The sequence below is a fragment of the Mercenaria mercenaria genome, chromosome 15 (assembly GCF_021730395.1).
Source record: "Mercenaria mercenaria strain notata chromosome 15, MADL_Memer_1, whole genome shotgun sequence".
NCBI lineage: Eukaryota > Metazoa > Mollusca > Bivalvia > Venerida > Veneridae > Mercenaria > Mercenaria mercenaria.
Window position 1 is genome coordinate 57,530,116 of NC_069375.1, and position 21,210 is coordinate 57,551,325.

A 21,210-nucleotide genomic window follows, 5' to 3' on the forward strand; every position below is an offset into this window, starting at 1 on the left:
ATGAAGTCCTGACCATGTTGGATCTAAACACTAAATGTCAGAGCAAGCCCGAGGGAAAAGCTTGACAGCATCTGTATTTCTATAAAGAAAATTTCATATACTGCCTCTGTAGCTTAGTAGCAGAGTACCCGCTTAAAGTGTAGGAAGTCATTGGTACACTCTTTGTCCAAGTCATGCCGAAGATGCAAAAAAATGGTACTACTAGTAGCTTCCCAGCTTGGCATTCAGAATTAAGAGGGTAGTTCTTGGATTGGTCAGCCTGATGTCGGTATAACAGGGGTTCCATTTGACCCGGGACCCCGCGTCCAGACCCGGGAGATTTTCAAAAGACTCTCAAAGGACCCGGCATGATAATTGCCTGTGCATCACTTGGACCCGGAGACATTTTCCTTTGATAATCCTTCCTCTTATCAGTCATTTCCTACAGTAAAACTATGTCCACGATAAACACGTGTATTCAAAAACAAACACTCGCGGTCATGCCCTCCTGCGTTTGATCTTCTGCTAAATCCCGCCCTTTATCATGTGGACATGCCACGCTGATTTTTCTTTATCAGCAAGTTGGGGCAGGACTCTTGTATTTTGAAAAAGGACCCTTCAAAATTTGGACCCAAGGGTCCTGGGACTCTCGGGTTTTCAGGTCTAGTGGAACCCCTGTATAATGTGGCTGAGTGGAATTTCATGTCTTTGACATGATTTCCAGTAAGGCATGACTATGAAGTTTAGCATTGTACTCACTGCTACAAATAAACACTGAAAAATAGATAAAAAATAGATACAGTGTGTCCATGTGTGAATTAAGTGTGCAGGCTTTTTTCCCCGTTCTATATTAATGGCTGTTAATAGGCCCTTTCCCCTCAGAAAATTTCTTTTAAATCATGCAGTTTCCCCCCAAAATTGACTTTGTGTCAGGTTTTTTATTCCCCTTTGCCCAAATACCAAGCCATATTTTTCTCCAAAGCACAGGCCTGGGCCCCTTCCACTCCTCGTAAAAAAAAATCTGGTGTAACATTGGTCTGTTAAAACTGTGTCATATCATTTCTATTCTGAAACATCTTTTATATAAAGAAAAAGATCAACTGTAGCAGCACTCTTTGCCAGCATCTCTGTGGCACCAAATAATATATCAATGTGATATCAAATTTCTATGTTTTAAAGGAAATGTGTATGAATTTTCCATGTTAGAATTGAAATTCCACTGTACTTGCAAGTTCCAATTCACAACATATCATTATTCATTGTTTATTTATTTCAGACAAGCAGAGGCCCTCAAGGCAAGTGTATCTGGTATGTATAAAAGTTTGAGGTTCTTTTTTAATTCTGTAAAAATTGTTATCTATACGATATTGGTGTATTTATGAATATACAAGCTATAGACAATGAAATTTATTTTTCCATGAGGCTTTAAACTGCTCAATTGTTTTGTGTCACAAAAATATAATAATTTAGCATGTTACGGTTGTACATTGTAACAATTTTATAATTTTTAACTTTTAAACATTACAAATTATTTCTCTGTAAACAACTGAAAATATCAAGCATAAACCAGACCATGGAATGGTTACTGTGTAGTTATCACATAAGCTAAAATGCAAGGGGTACATACTACATGGACAATTGTAGATTATCATGTCAGATTTCTGTTTATTCCTTAAGTTGCCAGCAAAAAAAAAGACTTTCTTTCTCACAGAATTCTTGTATAAAATATTCTTTTTAATTTTAGTGGTATTTTCTTGTTGATAAGGTTTTAATATAATTCTGAAAAAGTCAAAGTTCTTTAAAATGCAACAGTTAAGAAACTTTCATTAGAGAGAAAACTCCCGCTAAAAATATCGTGTTAAACAATTGAGATCTATTTCATCAATGAAGATGATTTTGCTAAATGTAATTGTAATTAATCAGAGTAAAATGCAGTTACTATAATGCTGTTCATTTGTTTGTTCTTTTTAGCTCACCTGTCACATAGTGACAAGGTGAGCTTTTGTGATCACCCTTTGTCCGTCGTCTGTGCGTCCGTCCGTCCGTCAACAATTTCTTGTCTGCACGATAGTGGTTTCATTTATGATTTTATTTTAACCAAACTTGCACACAACTTGTATCACCATAAGATCTCAGTTCCTTTCTTGAACTGGCCAGATTCCGTAATGGGTTCCAGAGTTATGGCCCCTGAAAGGGCCAAAATTAGCTATTTTGACCTTGTCTGCAAAATAGCAGCTTTATTTTTGATTTTATTTTTACCAAACTTGCACACAACTTGTATCACCGTAAGATCTTGGTTCCTTTCTTGAACTGGCCAGATCCTGTTATGGGTTCCAGAGTTATGGCCCCTGAAAGGGCCAGAATTAGCTATTTTGACCTTGTCTGCACAATAGTAGCTTCATTTATAATTTTATTTTAACCAAACTTGCACACAACTTGTATCACCATAAGATCTTGGTTCCTTTCATGAACTGGCCAGATTCCAGTATGAGTTCCATTGTTATGGCCCCTGAAAGGGCTAGAATTAGCTATTTTGACCTTGTCTGCACAATAGCAGCTTCATTTATGATTTGAATTCAACCAAACTTGCACAAAACTTGTGTCACCATAAGATCTTGGTTCCTTTCTTGAACTGGCCAGATCCCATTATGGGTTCCAGAGTTATGGCCCCTGAAAGGGTCAAAATTAGCTATTTTGACATTGTTTGCATAATAGCAGCTTTATTTATGATTTGATTTTAACCAAACTTGCACACAACTTGTATCACCACAAGATCTTTGTTCCTTTCTTGAACTGGCCAGATTCCATCATGGATTCCAGAGTTATAGAGTTATAACCCCTTAAATGTCCAAAATTGGCTGTTTTTGGCTTTTGCAGCCATATAGAGACTTCATTTATGGTTTGATTTGATACAAACTTCCAAAATATCTTCAACAACAATAAATTTTGGGTTCCATGATGAACCTGTCAGATTCAATCGTAGTTCCAGAATTATTTTATATCTTATTGCCTCCCCTGGTTGTAATCAAAATGGATTTATATCAGTAAGTACTTATAGGACTTATTTGAAATTTCATTATTGTCATTAGTTGGACTGAGACAATCAGGGTAGATAACTATGGACTGATTTTATGTCAAATTACCTCCCTTTATTTCAAATTAAAATGAGTATATCTCCGTAACTAATGAAGATACTGATCTGAAATTTCATTTATGTCAACAGATGGACTTGGACAATCAGTGAAGATACATATTGACTGAATTGATGACAGATTACCTCCTTTGTTATTTATCTAAATGATACACCTTAGCAGCTTCTAATGAGATTGGTTTGAAACGATCATATCATTTTGAGCAATAGTACTCAGGTGAGCGACACAGGGCCATCATGGCCCTCTTGTTACAGATACTGGTAACCAGAGTTTTGTTATCTTACGGGTAAAATGTGTTTATATAATATTTATTTGTTTTCACAGATACCAGTAAAACCATATCCGAAACGTGGGTAATGAGACAAAAACTTGAAGATGTTTACAAGAAAATTCTCCTTACAGACCTGGAGTATGCTCTTGACAAGAAAGTGGAACAAGAACTGTAAGTTAACAAGGATATATGAGCCGTGCCATGGGAAAACCAACATAGTGGCTTTGCGACCAGCATGGATCCAGACCAGCCTGCGCATCTGCGCAGTCTGGTCAGGATCCATGCTGTTCGCTAACAGTTTCTCTAATTGCAATAGGCTTTGAAAGCGAACAGCATGGATCCTGACCAGACTGCGTGGATGCGCAGGCTGGTCTGGATCCATGCTGGTCGCAAAGCCACTATGTTGGTTTTCCCATTGCACGTCTCATATTAAGTATAAATATATGTACTGATATTTTTCATTGATTATAAAAAAAGGTTCTAACAACATGTTAACTATGTTTGATGGCTGCTTTCTGGATGCTTGGTCAGATACGGTGCCTTGGTAAGAGATTAAAGAGACTGCAGTTGAATTCCAGTTAGGTTTGGATTCAAACTTTAGATTGCAGATCAACATGCCACTTTTGTCCCACTTTGCCCGAGAAAATATGGAGTAGATATAAATTGGTGTCAGCTTAAAAGAGTTTTTCAATCTTCAAACTTTATTCTAGGATTATTCTAAGATTTTCATTATAGTTGATTTTTTTGTTGCTACTGAGGTAGAACAAGTGTCACTCCCATTGTGTTGTTCTTGGAAAAGGCATTTTATCATGATTGATGCAGGTGACCCAACTGTAAATTGGTACCACAGGGCTTTTCATCAGGAAATTGGGAAAAGGCCTTGGCCTTTCAAATTTAAAGTTCTATGCCTTTTTAGATTACCAGTGCTAGGGCAAATATTGTAAGCTTTCAGTACACAGGATATGGCTAATTTACATCTTAAACATTATTTCCTTTAAGGTATTGGACCCCTAATAGTAATGTTTAAAAAATGGCTTTTGCTTGGTATATTCTTAAAGTTGACCATGTTTCACACTGTGTTGCAAATTTTAAACAACTTTTACTGTACCGTTTTTTGTAGATTTTGTATAATTTATGGTATTTCCTCACGCTCAAGAAATTCCTATCTAAAACGTTTGCAGAGAATTCATTACAGCATTAATTTTGCTAAAAGAAACAACAACTTAGGTAAACCAGTAAAGATGTGTTCTTATACATCACAGTATTAATTTGCAGTATTGGTGCCGTGACCAGGACATAATCATTGATCATTGTATTTACTCTTGTAGATGGAACCATGCTTTCAAGAATCAGATAAACAACTTACAGTCTCAGGCTAAAGATAAACAGGTAAGGCTGAAAACACTCTGAATATAGGCATCAGCAACATTAAATAGCTGACAATTTAAGTGCATATGAGAACCTTAAATGAAAGGTCATAGAATGACAGATGATTTCTAACGTTTTAGGGGTCAGAAGGTTAAAGACAGAGAGGTTGAAAAAGGTTCTGATCAGTAACTGGAGTATGCTTGAATCTGCAGGAGCTAATTTTCATTAGGATGATACCCTGTTGTCATTACATTGTAGGTGACCCCTAAGATAATAAACATAAAGTCAAAGGGCATTATGTACATGAGACTGAAAATTACACATCAAAGTTAAAAGGCTATAATAGTGGGCATATATGTTGCACAGACAGCTGTTTTCAGTCCCCTACCGTTGGAACACTGAAGGGCACTATGAAGAATGTCCTCCGTCCATCTGTCCTTTCGCAAATCTGGATCCTGTAATTACTCAAAATTATTCAAGCTAGATTCATAAAACTTGGTATATGAGTAGAGGGCAGTATGTAGATAATGCACATACATGACTTACGCTTATGTCAAAAGTCAAGGTCACTTTTGAAGATAAAGTAAAAATTGTTCTTGTTCCATAACTTTTAAATGGATCGATGGATTATCTTAGTACTACACACAAATGTTTCCCATGATGAGACTTCAAGGTTCTCTAGTGTATTTTTAAACACTCGATTATTACTGTTTTATGGTTTTAAAATATTAATTACATGTATGTTTTCAGAATGTCAAGAGAGCAGAAATTCAGGCCACACTTAACTTATTTTTGGAGACAGCCAGTGGTTTTTATCTTCAGGTAAGATTTTAAGGGGATACAAAATTCATCTTTGAAAGGATCTGTACAGTCATTTTAAATGAGGTTTATGATAAAACTTGCATTGTTCATGAGACAAACATTTTAGAGTCAAAGCCCCCGTGGCCGAGTGGTTAAGGTCGCTGACTTCAAATCACTTGCCCCTCATCGATGTGGGTTCGAGCCTCACTCGGGGCGTTGAATTTTTCATGTGAGGAAGCCATCCAGCTGGCTTACGGAAGTTCGGTGGTTCTACCCAGGTGCCCGCTCATGATGAAATAATGCATGGAGGGGCACCTAGGGTCTTCCTCCACCATTAAAGCAGGAAAGCTGCCATATGACATATCATGTGTCGGTGCAACGTTAAATCCAACAACAACAAAATATATATATATATATTTGCATTGTTAATGCCTGGCAGGGTTATAAGTAACATTAAAACATGATACCAGTAGCTTCCTTGCTTGAGACTCTGCATTAAGATGATAGTTCTAGATCTGATCAGCCCAGTGTCAGTATAATGTGACTTGGTGGTATATCATGTCCCGTGTCCGTGACATGATATTCCAATGAGGCAGCACTATAAAGATGGGCATTGTCCTCACTGCTATATGTAGACACCATCTTTTATATGACTAAAAAATTGTTGAAGAAGACTGTTTACCCAAACACACTCCCAAGACAAAGTTGTTTCACTGTACATATGAAGCAAATTTTTCATTTTTAATTGTTCTTTGACATTCCATATTCATTTGAGAGTTAAAACTTCAGTCTGTTTTTGTCCTACAGTTGCTTATAAGATAAAAAGGTTGTCCCTTGTTCTTTTTCAGTATCATCAACTATTGTATAACTATACATTGTAAGTTTATAACATTTTGTTTACTTATTTTTCAGTTTCTTCAGCTTCTGTGTACCACGTTCAAACTGGATCTGCCCTTCAGGAGAAAATCAGCTTTCTATGGTGTCATGAAAGGTTTGATATTTACAGTAGTTTTCATCCATGTCATATGTCCCGAGATAGCTAGTTAACCTAGTGTGATAATTTGACCTAATTATCCAAAAATAGGTATAGCGATAATTCTCAATAGATTTTGATGATCAGAGTGAATTTGGTTTTATTTGTGTGTAATATTAGTTTGCTGGACATAATGTCATTTTAAATCTAAAGATATAAGAAAAAAATTTAAAAATCTGTCATAGAAAAAAGTTCTTTTTCAGAAATAGAGAATACAGCAAAGGAAGGCAGTTATGGGCACTTTCAGGATAATTATTGCAATCTTGAACAAAGGATGTATAACGAAAAGTTTGAGATTTATTACAAAACGAGTTATCACAAAAAAAGAGAAAATTATTGCTGTATGATATCAAGCTACCTTCAGGCAGAAATAAGCCACCATTACATCCAAATTTGTAGGCATATGTCCTATCAGTATACAGAAATACAAGACTTGCATAATGACCATTGTAGAATTTAAATAGGCTTTACAATTTGTGTTTAAAATCATACCTGTTTTTGAAGAAAAGTCTGCCTTAGCAACCACTTTTACCAGCATTCTGAGTCAATTGTCATAAGCCGCCTGTCGGTTTTGACTTTACATAGTTGAATAATTGATGATAAAACCCCATAATTTCTATATTTTCTTTACTGAATTATTCTCTTCCTAAAAGGGCCTGAGTATTAAAATAAATCATATGGATTTGATGATAATGCATCCAACACATACGCTCCATGCTTTATCAGCTAAAACTCTGTCTAAATATTTGCAATATTTTATCGTTATTTGATGAATATTATATTTATTTGTAGAGAGAACACCTATGAAGCTAAAAGTAACTCCACCGAAGAAGAGCTCCTGTTTATATGTCTGTCAGCACTGTTTGGTACATCTTGGGGATATAGGTATGTTTTCTGTTGTATAGTTTATCTTAGAGTAGTTATAGCTTTCTTTGTTTTATGACATCTTGAGGACTATGATAAGTCTATTCTGTAGAGTGGCAAAACTTTTAACATATATGGTTATATGACGTTCCATTTGCTCTTTGGAGTTACATAGTTGGTAATATAGTGTTGTAGGCTATGCATTGTTGTTGATTATATTTTTGGAGATTCTGCCACGTAATATAGGCCATTGTTTTATGTCAGTATTGTTTGCAAACAAAGAAAGCAACATTATTGGCAATCACAGCAACATTATTGGCAACGTTATGGACAAACACTGCAACTTAATTGATGAACATGGGCCATGCCAATTCTAAACACTTTGAATATTAAGAAGCAATATCAACATCTTTTTGCAATCAAATTGCAAAATAGAATTATATATGCAGTCTGACGTCAGTTATTTTTCTGTCAACCCTTAACACAAAGTTTTCTTTATCATACATATGTCTTTTGATTTTAATAGAAGAAAAATATTTATGTATTGCAGCGAGGTATCGACAACAGATTGATCAAGCTCAAACATATTACTGGCATGCTGCATATCTAGTACCATTTAATGGTAAGTTCAGAAAACATGTAAATTTATATTAATTTGAAAATAATGGTGTATCATTCATCTTTCCTTACATTGTTATCCTATATTTTATGTTTTATTTCATTTATAACTTGATATGGAGTTTTAGAGTGAGCCTTTTGAACATTGTTCAATATTATTGTAGAAGTGGATATTTGGCTATGTCAGAAAGTTTACAAATTGCAGATTCCATATGTTTTGAGAGTGGAAATATTTGCGAATCACAGTAAACTGAAGTGCCAAAGCTATATTTGTTTTATCTTTACTTGATTGCAATGGCATGCATTGGTGAATATGGAAATTTAAGCTGGCTGATATTTTTGACATTTTCTTGATTTCCTGAACATTTTGACATTTCTCTGTTGTGAAGTTTTCCACTTAACACTAATAACAGTACTTAAGGAGTAAAATAAATGTTAAGTAATTTTTTTTGTCACTCACTTATTTTATAATCATACATGCATCAGAGTTACAGAACAGCTGCATGCATGAAATAAAAGGATATTTTGAGCTGTTTATGAAATATACTCCAGTAATTTTTACTTGAAGTGATACAGTCTAGCTCTTTGATTAAAAGAAATTAGCCTTAGATGTTGTCACAAGCATACCCTCTTATTGATTAAGATCTGCTTATGAAATACAAAAGTGGAAACTTACTTACTTATGCATAAGGAAAAAATTCCACTTTTCATTAATTATTAATATGACAAATCTTCTTTGGTTATTTTTCAGGTCAACCATACAATCAGTTAGCGATTCTAGAGGCTGCCAAGGGGAACAAACTCTCAACCGTGTTTTACTATATCCGCAGTCTTGCTGTTAAAGTGCCATTTCCTGTTGCGGCTACCAATCTTGAAAAACTCTATGCAAAACTTACAAAAGAAACGTATGTTGTGTTTAGAAAGTCTTACTTATTTAAATGTTTAAAATTTCACCTGTCAGCTTTGTAATAGTAAAAAATATCCCATTGTTTTTCGCAGAACAGTTGATATTGTCAGCATGAGGTGAATATTGTACTCCATGGTGGAGACAAGGCTGACAGCATTTCTCCTAATTTTAACAGGATTACTGTCATGAAAAGCAATGTGATATTTTTTTGTTTTTTAAAAATGGAACAAATTTTTAAGGCACACATTTTGAGAAAGTGTTTTAGAATAGAAAATAAAATTGTTGAGAGTCTGCTAAAGGAATATATACATCCTTACTGAGCCACTCGGCATTAAACAAAATTGGCAGATCTTAAAGGACTCCCTGTATCCTCTTGGTGGTGAAAACTATTAGTTCTGTGAGAATGTTATATGTTTAAAATAGTACAGTGGGAAAGTGAATTCATGGGTTTTGTATTTGAAAGATAAAATATGAATTCATTTATACTGTCTTATTAATTTTTTGCATGTCTCTAGTGTGCGGTGTTAAAATGCAGGTGATATGATTTTGCAGGGATTTTAGAGCGCGACTTACCATGGCATAAACAGAATTTTAGAAAATCCATATACATCAAATTAAAATCCTGAAATGATATGATAAAATCAATGATAAGCATTTCATACATTTAGCAGAATGAAGGAGAGTAGTTTTGCCTTTATCACATTTTATGTATATTGCAGTCCAGATTTCAAAGGGAAGTTATCTGCCAGTGAGATGATTACAGGTTTTCTACAGTTCCATGCCTTAGTTCATCTTTGTACAGGTGGGTATCAGCTTTGTTTGTAGTTATACAGGTTTAAACAGCCAATATATGGCAAGTTTTCTTTGTTTATTTTAATTGAGAAAATGCTTCCTTTAGTAATTGTTATGGAAAGAAACTTCAGTGGTTTTGTGCCATGTAGAAGTTTCATTTATGTACAGTAAAACATGTTTAGTCAATGAAATATATACAAAACTCCCAAAAACATTGACACAATATTGGAAGTTGGTATAAAAATGAAGAAATTTAGCTGTATTTTGTAACATAGACATTGAAATAATGCTCGTTTTTAGCTCACCTGTCACAAAGTGACAAGGTGAGCTTTTGTGATTGCGCGGTGTCCGTCGTCCGTCCGTGCGTGCGTCCGTAAACTTTTGCTTGTGACCACTCTAGAGGTCACATTTTTTCATGGGATCTTTATGAAAGTTGGTCAGAATGTTCATCTTGATGATATCTAGGTCAAGTTCGAAACTGGGTCACGTGCCGTCAAAAACTAGGTCAGTAGGTCTAAAAATAGAAAAACCTTGTGACCTCTCTAGAGGCCATATATTTCACAAGATCTTCATGAAAATTGGTCAGAATGTTCACCTTGATGATATCTAGGTCTAGTTCGAAACTGGGTCACTTGCCATCAAAAACTAGGTCAGTAGGTCTAAAAATAGAAAAACCTTGTGACCTCTTTAGAGGCCATATATTTCACAAGATCTTCATGAAAATTGGTCAGAATGTTCACCTTGATGATATCTAGGTCAAGTTCGAAACTGGGTCACGTGCCATCAAAAACTAGGTCAGTAGGTCTAAAAATAGAAAAACCTTGTGACCTCTCTAGAGGCCATATATTTCACAAGATCTTCATGAAAATTGGTCAGAATGTTCACCTTGATGATATCTAGGTCAAGTTCGAAACTGGGTCACGTGTTGTCAAAAACTAGGTCAGTAGGTCAAATAATAGAAAAACCTTGTGACCTCTCTAGAGGCCATATTTTTCATGGGATCTGTATGAAAGTTGGTCTGAATGTTCATCTTGATGATATCTAGGTCAAGTTTGAAACTGGGTCACGTGCGGTCAAAAACTAGGACAGTAGGTCTAAAAATAGAAAAACCCTGTGACATCACTAGAGGCCATATATTTCATGAGATCTTCATGAAAATTGGTCAGAATGTTCATCTTGATGATATCTAGGTCAAGTTTGAAAGTGGGTCACGTGCCTACAAAAACTAGGTCAGTAGGTCAAATAATAGAAAAACCTTGTGACCTCTCTAGAGGCCATATTTTTCATGGGATCTGTATGAAAGTTGGTCTGAATGTTCATCTTGATGATATCTAGGTCAAGTTCAAAAGTGGGTCACGTGCCGTCAAAAACTAGGTCATTAGGTCAAATAATAGAAAAACCTTGTGACCTCTCTAAAGACCATATTTTTCATGGGATCTGTATGAAAACTGTTCTGAATGTTCATCTTGATGATATCTAGGTCAAGTTCGAAACAGGGTCATGTGCGGTCAAAAACTAGGTCAGTAGGTCTAAAAATAGAAAAACCTTGTGACCTCTCTAGAGGCTATACTTGTGAATGGATCTCCATAAAAATTGGTCAGAATGTTCACCTTGGTGATATCTAGGTCAAGTTTGAAACTGGGTCATGTGCCATCAAAAACTAGGTCAGTAGGTCAAATAATAAAAAAACCTTGTAACCTCTCTAGAGGCCATACTTTTCATGGGATCTGTATGAAAGTTGGTCTGAATGTTCATCTTGATGATATCTAGGTTAAATTTGAAACTAGCCCGCCCGCTTAGCTCAGTAGGTAAGAGCGTTGGTCTACGGATCGCGGGGTCGCGAGTTCGATCCTCGGGCGGGGCGCATGTTCTCCGTGACTATTTGATAAACGACATTGTGTCTGAAATCATTAGTCCTCCACCTCTGATAATTCATGTGGGGAAGTTGGCAGTTACTTGCAGAGAACAGGTTTGTACTGGTGCAGAATCCAGGAACACTGGTTAGGTTAACTGCTCGCCGTTACATGACTGAAATACTGTTAAAAAACGGCGTTAAACCCAAAACAAACAAAACAAACAAAATTTGAAACTGGGTCAGCTGCGATCAAAAACTAAGTCAGTAGGTCTAAAATTATTAAAATCTTTTGACCTCTCTAGAGGCCATATTTTTCAATGGCTCTTCATGAAATTGATCTGAATGTTCACCTTGATGATATCTAGGTCAGTTTCGAAACTGGGTCACGTGCTGTCAAAAACTAGGCCAGTAGGTATAAAAATAGAAAAACCTTGTGACCTCTCTAGAGGCCATATTTTTCATGAGATCTTCATGAAAATTAGTGAGAATATTCACCTTGATGATATCTAGGTAAAGTTCAAAAGAGGGTCACGTATCTTCGAAAATTAGGTCAATAGGTCAAATAATAGAAAAACCTTGTGACCTCTCTAGAGACCATATTTTTCAATGGATCTTCATGAAAACTGGTCAGAATTTTTATCGTGATAATATCTAGGTCAGGTTCAAAACTGGGTCACATGAGCTCAAAAACTAGGTCACTATGTCAAATAATAGAAAAAACGACGTCATACTCAAAACTGGGTCATGTGAGAAGAGGTGAGCGATTCAGGACCATCATGGTCCTCTTGTTTTTCTTCTGATATCTAAAATTAATTCCTGTTTGTTTTAAATATGTCCCTTTCATTTTTTGTTTACTGTATTTCAGATCTGATAAAAGCAGAAGAACTCTCTGAAAAATTGGCGGCAGGTCTTCCAGCACATGTGACCTCACAAAGTTTTCCGTGGCAAGTGCTGGTGCACATTGTGGCAATAAACATCTTTGCCATGAATCACGTGCATCACATGTCAGATGGTCATGAAGATTCGGGAATGACGAATGGGGACTCAGATCTTACTGATGACGAGGAAAAATGTTTCAATCTTGTGTTTACATTGACTGGTAAGAAGCCCAAGTCAAACCATTAAAGCTGAATCTAGTTTGAATTCAATACAAACATCTCCTGTTTTAATCAGAATAGAATTTCTTCAGTATGCCCAATAAAAGGGTTAAAAAAAATTTGAACAGCTCTTGAAACTGCAATAAGTTAAGTCCATACAATAATATCTTAAAGCTTTCTTGAATTAATTTTAAGCTCTCAATGTTGAAAATACTTAGTATGTCTTATGTGGTGTTTGAGTCGTGAGTAAGACTAGCTGCATCCAGGTTTAAATGGATATACATTCAGAAAAGTGGACAATATTAGTTACACTGCTTGTTTGTGACAGGATATGGGATATACGCTGTCGAGGAAATCCATATCTTACCAACTACCTTTTACATCCTCGCTGTAATTGACATAATTTTTAGCTTGACTATTGGAAGAATAGGGGAGCTATCCTACTCACCCCAGCGTCAGCATGAGCATGAGCGTCACACAAATGTTAAAGTTTGTGTAACACCCCAAATATTTTCAAGGTCCTTTGAGATATTGCTTTCATATTTTGCATACTTGTTTACCATCAAGACCCCAGTCTGTAAAAAAGAGGAGGCAACTCTATCAAGCATTTTGATTGAATTATGGCCCCTTTTCGACTTAGAATATGCTTATTGTAATGTTAGAGTTTGCGTACCACCCCAAATATTTTCAAAGTCCATTGAGATATTGCTTTGATATTTTGCATACTTGTTAACCATCATGACCCCAGTCTGTAAAAAGGAGGAGGCAACTCTGTCAAGCATTTTGACTGAATTATGGCCCCTTTTCGACTTAGAATATGCTTATTGTAATGTTAAAGTTTTACTCATAGCTTATATTATACTATCAAGCACTGAGAATAGTCGAGCGTGCTGTCAACTGACAGCTCTTGTTATAATAATAAAGCTACTTACAGTTACAGTGCAGACTGGAATCTTGCAATCTTCTCTGGTCATCATGCTTTGATTATAGTTGAATGAGTTGATTAACACCAGCCATAAAATGTAAAATGAACTATTTTGACTGAATCTCAAAACACAGAAGCTCATTTATACAGGTTATGAACTGGTTTTGAAAAACTTTTATGTTCCATCCTTTCGTTTTGAAAAATCATCAGATTACACGATGTCAGAAATGTCTTAAGACTTCGGCTTTCATCCCGTTTCCTGTTAATTCCTTTATCTTGCAGGTAGATTAAATAATTCAACAGCAAACTGCTGTCTTACAAATGTGTTAATTCCTTTGCTTTACAATTATTTAACTAAAACAACATTTCAACCTGGCAATCGCGGCCGTCCCATACAGAGTTACTGTCTTCTATTGCCACTAACTTCATGAACATAATTTAGATGGGAAAAAATAGAATGGCAAAAAAACACTAAATTTTTTATCTCAGAAACGATATCTATAGCTGGAGCTTATAATCTGACTTGATTCAATTACGCTAGCGATGCGGAAGCCATTTTGGTTTTAATCAAGTTCATATCTGAAATTTACTAGCAGGATATGGAATATATCCTGTCTCCACGTGACGTCTATTGACCAATAGAAATGCAAGAATCTTGTAGGAGGCAAGATAAAATGATATTTCCTTTAATTGACTGTCAGAGTAAAGTAGTATAAATAAAACATGGATTGTTTTCATTTAGAAAATACCTATATATCCCTATAAAATGACAAACAGGTTACCTCCAGATTCAGCAGCCAACACTTGATAAAAAAGATTAACAATTTTCTCAGCAGATTTTTTTCTGATGCTTACTTTGACAACATTGCAATTATTTGATTATAAACATTTCAGTGAATATGATGGACATCTTGCTACAGTACACACCAAAACAGGAGCACAAAGTCTGTGACTATTTCACTCTTCCAGCGGTCAAACTGCTCCTCGATTGGCTCAAACTGAACCCTCAAAACTTTGAACGACCTGTCCTCAGGAACTCTCCGTACGTATAACAATTTAATTTAATGATAAAGAATGAATTATATACCGTGATTTCAATTAATTTTGAAGGCTTTTGGCTCAAACAACTATTTGGTAGGGATTTAAATCTTTGTTGTTTGATGTAAACCCATGAACACGAGGCCCCCCATGCATGGTTATGATGCCATAGTTTTGGTTTACATGGTAAAGCAGTAACGCAAGATATTTGTTAGTATGTTTGTTTTCATCCATATTGATTATTATGCCCCCTTTCAAAGAAGGAGGGGTATATTGTTTTGCAGATGGTAGGTCAGTCTGTCGGTATGTAGACCAATCCTTTTCCAGATGATAACTCAAGAGCACTTGGGCATAGGGTCATGAAAGTTGATAGGGAGGTTGGTCATGACCAGCAGATGACCCCTATTGATTTCGAGATCAGTAGGTCAAGGTCTAGATGACCCGAATCAGTTAAACAATTTCCGGATGATAGCTCAAGAACACTTGGGTCTAGGATCACGAAACTTAATAGGGAAGTTGATCGTGGCCAGCAGATGTCCCCTACTAAATTTGAAGTAAATAGGTCAAAGGTCAAGATCACATTGACCCAGACCTTTTGTGTACAATGACCAGATAATTTCTGTTCCTTGTGCAATTACTAAAGTGGAACATTTCATGTTCTATGAGCTCTTGTTCAACTGGGGCTTTTTTACTCACCCCCACAAGTGGTGGGGGGGTTATAGGAAATGGTCAAATAAAATATATAAAATATGTTATACATAGATTTTATTGAGACCTGACAGAGAGTTCGAACGAATTGTGTACGAGTTATCCCAGTTCGAGCGAAAAGAGTTTGACTGTAGTCGGAAATTAAAAGATTTTCTTGTCAGAAACTGCTAGCCTGATTTAGAAATAATTTCAGACGAGTGTTTAAGTTGTTCTGATTTGTCAGAAACATGGCGGACAGTTTCAATATGATTGTTATATATAATGTTGGAACTTAAAAAAATGTTCTTGTCAAAAGCTGCTAGTTCCATTATAAATTTTTCAAACAGAAATGTTCCTTGGGTGGTCAACTACTAGGAATGTTTATAAAATTTTGATTTGTCAAAATAGTATGGCTGCCTGGAGCTAAGACTAAAAAATAATGTTGAGCTGCCTGCTGTTTCTAAAGCACTGGTCTGATTTTGAAATAATTTCCAAGAAACGTTCCTTTGGTAAACCTCTACTGAAGGGACTAGTTTATCTTGAAATGGCTCTTTTGAAGACTTTTAAAATCTCTGAATCTGCTGGCCAGTTTTCAGAATTATATAGCAGAAATGTTTCTTTAAGTGAAACTGGTGAGCGATATAGGGTCATTATTGCCCTCTTGTTTGTTAAGTGTATGCATTTGCCCACCTTCCCAAATTCTCCCCAAACATTTTAATTTTGTTTGTTTATTTTGTTGTAAATTTTGTTTTTACTTCATTGTTTTTCTCAGTATTGTTTATTACTCAGCCCCATCCACCAATCATTACACCCCCCAAAAATAGCCCCCACCCTCTTTTCAGAAGATGCTCTTATTAAACTTTTCATTGTTTGCAGCAGGCTTTATTAGTTGCTGACAACTCGTGTTATACATATTATTATCTCGGCAAACATTTTCAGAGGACACACATCATATAATGTTGACATCATTCTTGTCTACCAGTCTGTCCTTTATGAATTCTGGTCAGAGCGCTTGTCCCGATGAAATCTAAGTAACGTTAGAAACTGGGTTATCTTGGTTAAAAAGTTCAGGTGTCAATGGCATTCATGGCCATCGTGTTTGTCCAAAGTTTGGCTACAGTTCTTCTGATACACTACTGACTGGATTAGAAAGAAGCTTCATGGGATAAATCAGTACCATTATAATGTCAAGTGCTGAAATGAGCCGCGCCATGAGAAAACCAACATAGTGGGTTTGCGACCAGCATGGATCCAGACCAGCCTGCGCATCCACGCAGTCTGGTCAGGATCCATGCGGTTCACTTTCAAACCCTATTGGAATTAGAGAAACTGTTAGCGAACAGCATAGATCCTGACCAGACTGGGCAGATGTCCAGGCTGGTCTGGATCCATGCTGGTCGCAAAGCCACTATGTTCGTTTTCCCATGCTCAAGTAATAATTTGATTATTATTATCACCCCACTTTGATTATAAATAAGGGAAGTCAACAAATTATGTAAAATTGAATGAAGACACAAGAGCAGGTCCAGTTTTATAAATCTATTAAATCAAAAGTCCACTCATAACAACTACATACATACTTTTAATGAACTTCTACAGTTAATATATACTGGTTTCCCAGTAGTTTCTGGACCGAAATCGCTAGGTTTTGCCAGTAACTTTCAAACAAAACATAGTAGAAACATAAAATTTTCACAGAAGAAAGCTAGGTTCTTCATAAACACCATGCAGAATTCGTATTACAGTTGCGTTCGTTAACAAAAATATATACGAGGCCTCAAAAGGGTCAATAAAGTCCATTAATATCTCAGTTATTCCGAGTAGTTTTCCGGACCTTTCATTGTTACAGCTGTAACCTTTTTGTAAAATCAAACATTTCCGATTTCGTTATATATATTCAAAATTAAAACATAATTCTAAGGCGTGATGATGATTTGAAAAGTATAAATCAAGAATTTAACAAATACTAGATTTCTAATACGCTCATTACAGTTACGTCTAATTACGTTTGAATAACGTTTGCAACGTCACGCTAAAAATGACGGAACATATTGAGCAGACTGGTAATATTACAAAGAAAGAAATTAAGAACTTTTAATATTATAATTAACAACTTTAAAATATAACATGATCGGTCTCCAAATTGGTAGTCGAACGCCATTACCACCTGGGCATGGACACTGCTGCTTAACATTTGATTGATCTACGGTATCGTAGGTAAATACCTGTCTATTTTGGTTCCTATTTTTAATCGATAATTTAATGCCGTAGTAGTGTCGATTTTTCTAACTGTCTTTGTTTTATTTTATTACTATCTGAATGTTTTTACTGTATCGCCTGCAAATGGGGCATCAGTTGACTGATGTTGGCCTTAATGGGGGTCTCAATTTCAGCGCCTGCGCACTGTAACTGGAATTCCCCTGTAGTTGACACTCTCTTGTGTAAACAATTACAGCGAAGTAAGTTAAAACAACCGGGATATTCAAATAATGGATAAGTTGGTAATGCTAGGTTTTCGCTGCTATGTAAACGCAACAAAGGTCTAGATGATATGATATTGTTACCCAGATGCTTTATGACGGCATAAAGTCTATACAGCATGAAATGTAAAAGGTCCGGAAAACTACTTGGGTCCGGAAACTACTGGGAAACCAGTATACACCAATTCTGAAATTTCCTTCTTTTAAAAATGTATGTCAGTATTATCAAAAAATTCCACAACTGTTCCAAATCAAATGCACATAAATTTCAGTAATTTTTAACAAAACAAATTGAACATAAAACTCTAAAATTCTAATTTATTCTCCAATAAAAATAAAGTTCAAATCTCCTCAAATTGGCTCTAAATTTCCATTCTAAGAAGAAGTCTTTAATCCAAAAGTGTAAAACAGAAAAGAACAGAGAATGAAGCTCCAAAAAATGCTGCAATCTGATCGGTCAGTGGCATTTTCCAAATGCAAGAACTAGAAAGAATGTCATTAAAAATCAAATACATAAACTAGAGAAAACTACACCTAATCAGTATATTTCAAATTACAAGTAATGATTTAAAAGCGCATAAATTAAGTGTCAAAGAATTGAAACAAATAATAAGCCCCAAAAATCCAATATTGCCACCAAAATCACATGTTCTTATCTTAAGTCTTAAGTAATACAAGAGAACAAGGTCTAGATAATCTACAAAATTCAATATAACTAAAATATAACATCCTTGACATGACAATAAAGTTTCTTTCCTGAAGAATATCTCTAAATATTCAGAGCTCCAGATAAGTTTTTGGTGCATTTGAGTATTTACCCATCAATTTTTGTTTTAATTGGGTATTGGAATTTTGAATTCGGTAAAAATAGTATTATTGCCTAGCCTTTTCAGAAGTAATTGTGGGTATTGGGTTAACGTTTAATGTTTTCTGTTGACCAGTATCGGTCACAGTACTATATCATCGCCAACAGATAACTGTCTATTATATTGAACAACAAAATATCCTCTTGCTTGCTTGTGCTGCAACAATGTTTTGTTTTTTTTTCCTGTGACCACTTTTAGTACAGTAGTAGAATTGGCTTATCAGCATAATTATTGTTTACAAAGGTCCATATTACACTTATCAGACTGAATGGTTCTGTGATTTTTCCGATAAAAATTACAACTCTATAATCAGTCTGATGTCTATCGTTAAGTCTCGTACCATTTTATAATACAGAAAATGCGATACTCTAGCAATTTTTAATGAATTGGGTGTAAGGAGTTTAAACTGCGTTTCAGTATGCACACTGCATGAATTAAATTGGGTTTTCTGCAACTTTTATTGTGTGAATACGCAAATACGCAGCTTATCTGGAGGTCTGTTTTTAATAAATCATTTTCATTGGTCAGTCCTAGCCGCACAAGAAATTGACAAGTAAAAATGTAAACAATAGAACATTTTCCCAATATTTCTAAATATTTTTGATAACTCATTTTCATTGGTCAGCCCTAGCTAGGCAATTAAATGTAAACAATGGAACATCTTTCAAGATTACTTTAAAGCTACGTAGTGTCATGTCCTCAAACTTTACAAAAATGTTTAGACATGTATTTACAACATAGAATAAATCATAGAAAGAAGAAATATCATAGCAAAATATACAATATGTATTAAGCAGCATGTTTTGGAATTTACAGCATCTACGTATGGAGTTGGGAAAAGTATGCAAAATGACTTCATCAGTCAGAATATACTTGAAACATACACTAAAGTCCGTTATAAGGTGCTCTGTTTTCTACTGTCCTTTAAACAATGCAACACAGTGAATTCTTAAAATTATACTAAAGAAGTAAAATATTTCTTTGCCAAAAACCAGGTTTACCGAAATGTATTGGCAAATTTTGTAGATTTATTCAAACAGGAAGTTTAAACAAACAATATTTTCTAAGGCTGTTTAATAGTCTAAATGTTCACTCCAACATTTTTGTCAGTATTTTAAAAAAAATATGTTAACATGGGGGTGCAGACTTGGTTGCCATTAAATTGCTGATAATTTATATACCTTTAGCTAATTTTAAATTTGCATTATAAAAACTTTGAACAAACTGCAATGTGAATGAAAGATAAGATGGAAAATATTATTTCAATGAGTCTAAAGAAATATGGGAATCTGTGGCATTAATTTTGTATACTTGTATTGACTTGCTTGATGTAGAACTAATGTAAAGGATACTCTCCCTTTCATTGTAAGTGATAAGGTCTGGGTGATATATACCATGGCTTTCATTCAGAATTTCAAATCCGTATGTCAGGTCTGCTGATACATAGAAAATGTTATGAGAGGAATATCCGCAAACAAAGAGATTCCCCTTGTTATCCATCGTCATTTTTCTAGGATCTTTCAGGCATTCATTTTTGTAGTTGGCTATAACCTTCCCTTCAGTTGTGTAACCTGTTATTGTTTTTTTATTCTTTTCAGAAATATATATAATACTACCATAATGGCTAACAGCCATACCCTCTGCTTTAATACCGGTAACACTCTCTATAAAATAATTGTTCCATTCATTTTTAAAGTCATCAAATATTGTTAATGTATCTTCACGCAAAGCAAATAGTTTTCCTTGTCTGTACTGAATAAATTGGCAGTTTGTACCTATATCAATTAGTTTAACAAATTTCCCCTGGACTTTTTGTTGATTACTGGAAACTTCAAAAAAATTAACATTGTTTGGATGATAATAAAGTGCAATCATATCAGCATTTACTTTTGTGATTTCATTTGGTGTGGCCTTAATTTTTGTTGTATCTGACCAGTTGCTGCCTTTTGGATTGTACACATGCAATTTATCTATTCTGTCAAATATTAATAACCTGCTTCCAGATTGATAATATAGTAGCGCAGGATTGAAATGTAATTCTATACTTGGTAACTTTTGTACTATACTTGATAACTTTTGTACTGGAATCTTTATTTTTCCACTCAGGATAAGAAAACTGAATATTAAAAATGAGAAAGCAAGAACCAGTAGAGCTATACATATTTGAGTTTCACTAAGTTCTACTTCTCTGTGAGGTTTAGCTGTCTCTTTTTCCAAACTGTCAGGCTTTAACCCCCTCCTAGCAGACTTTGGAATCTTATGAACTTCTTCTTCTCTGTGACGTTCAACTGTCACATTTCCTAAACCATTAGGCTCTAACATCCTACTAGCTGGGTTGTATCTGTACTTGCTTATCTGTTGAAGACAAATCTCCAGGCCATCTAGCTTTTCCAGAATGTGTTTTCTTTCCTCTTTCACACTTTTCATTTTTAGAAATACCATGCATTTTTTGGAAGAGTTCTTGAGTCTATCAATTT

The 21,210-nt window shown here is 35.2% G+C and overlaps 1 protein-coding gene across 1 annotated transcript in view; it reads left to right on the top strand.

Moving 5' to 3' along the window:
* Positions 1–21,210, top strand: part of LOC128548791 (nonsense-mediated mRNA decay factor SMG7-like) — a 63,661-nt gene that overhangs the window by 1,376 nt on the left and 41,075 nt on the right. Inside the window, exons 2-12 of the mRNA XM_053524265.1 lie at positions 1,256–1,287; positions 3,456–3,573; positions 4,731–4,791; positions 5,521–5,592; positions 6,484–6,562; positions 7,397–7,489; positions 8,019–8,090; positions 8,838–8,991; positions 9,713–9,795; positions 12,506–12,739; positions 14,557–14,704. Of these exons, the coding sequence (XP_053380240.1) occupies positions 1,256–1,287; positions 3,456–3,573; positions 4,731–4,791; positions 5,521–5,592; positions 6,484–6,562; positions 7,397–7,489; positions 8,019–8,090; positions 8,838–8,991; positions 9,713–9,795; positions 12,506–12,739; positions 14,557–14,704 (1,146 nt within the window). The remainder of the gene's footprint in view (positions 1–1,255; positions 1,288–3,455; positions 3,574–4,730; positions 4,792–5,520; positions 5,593–6,483; positions 6,563–7,396; positions 7,490–8,018; positions 8,091–8,837; positions 8,992–9,712; positions 9,796–12,505; positions 12,740–14,556; positions 14,705–21,210) is intronic.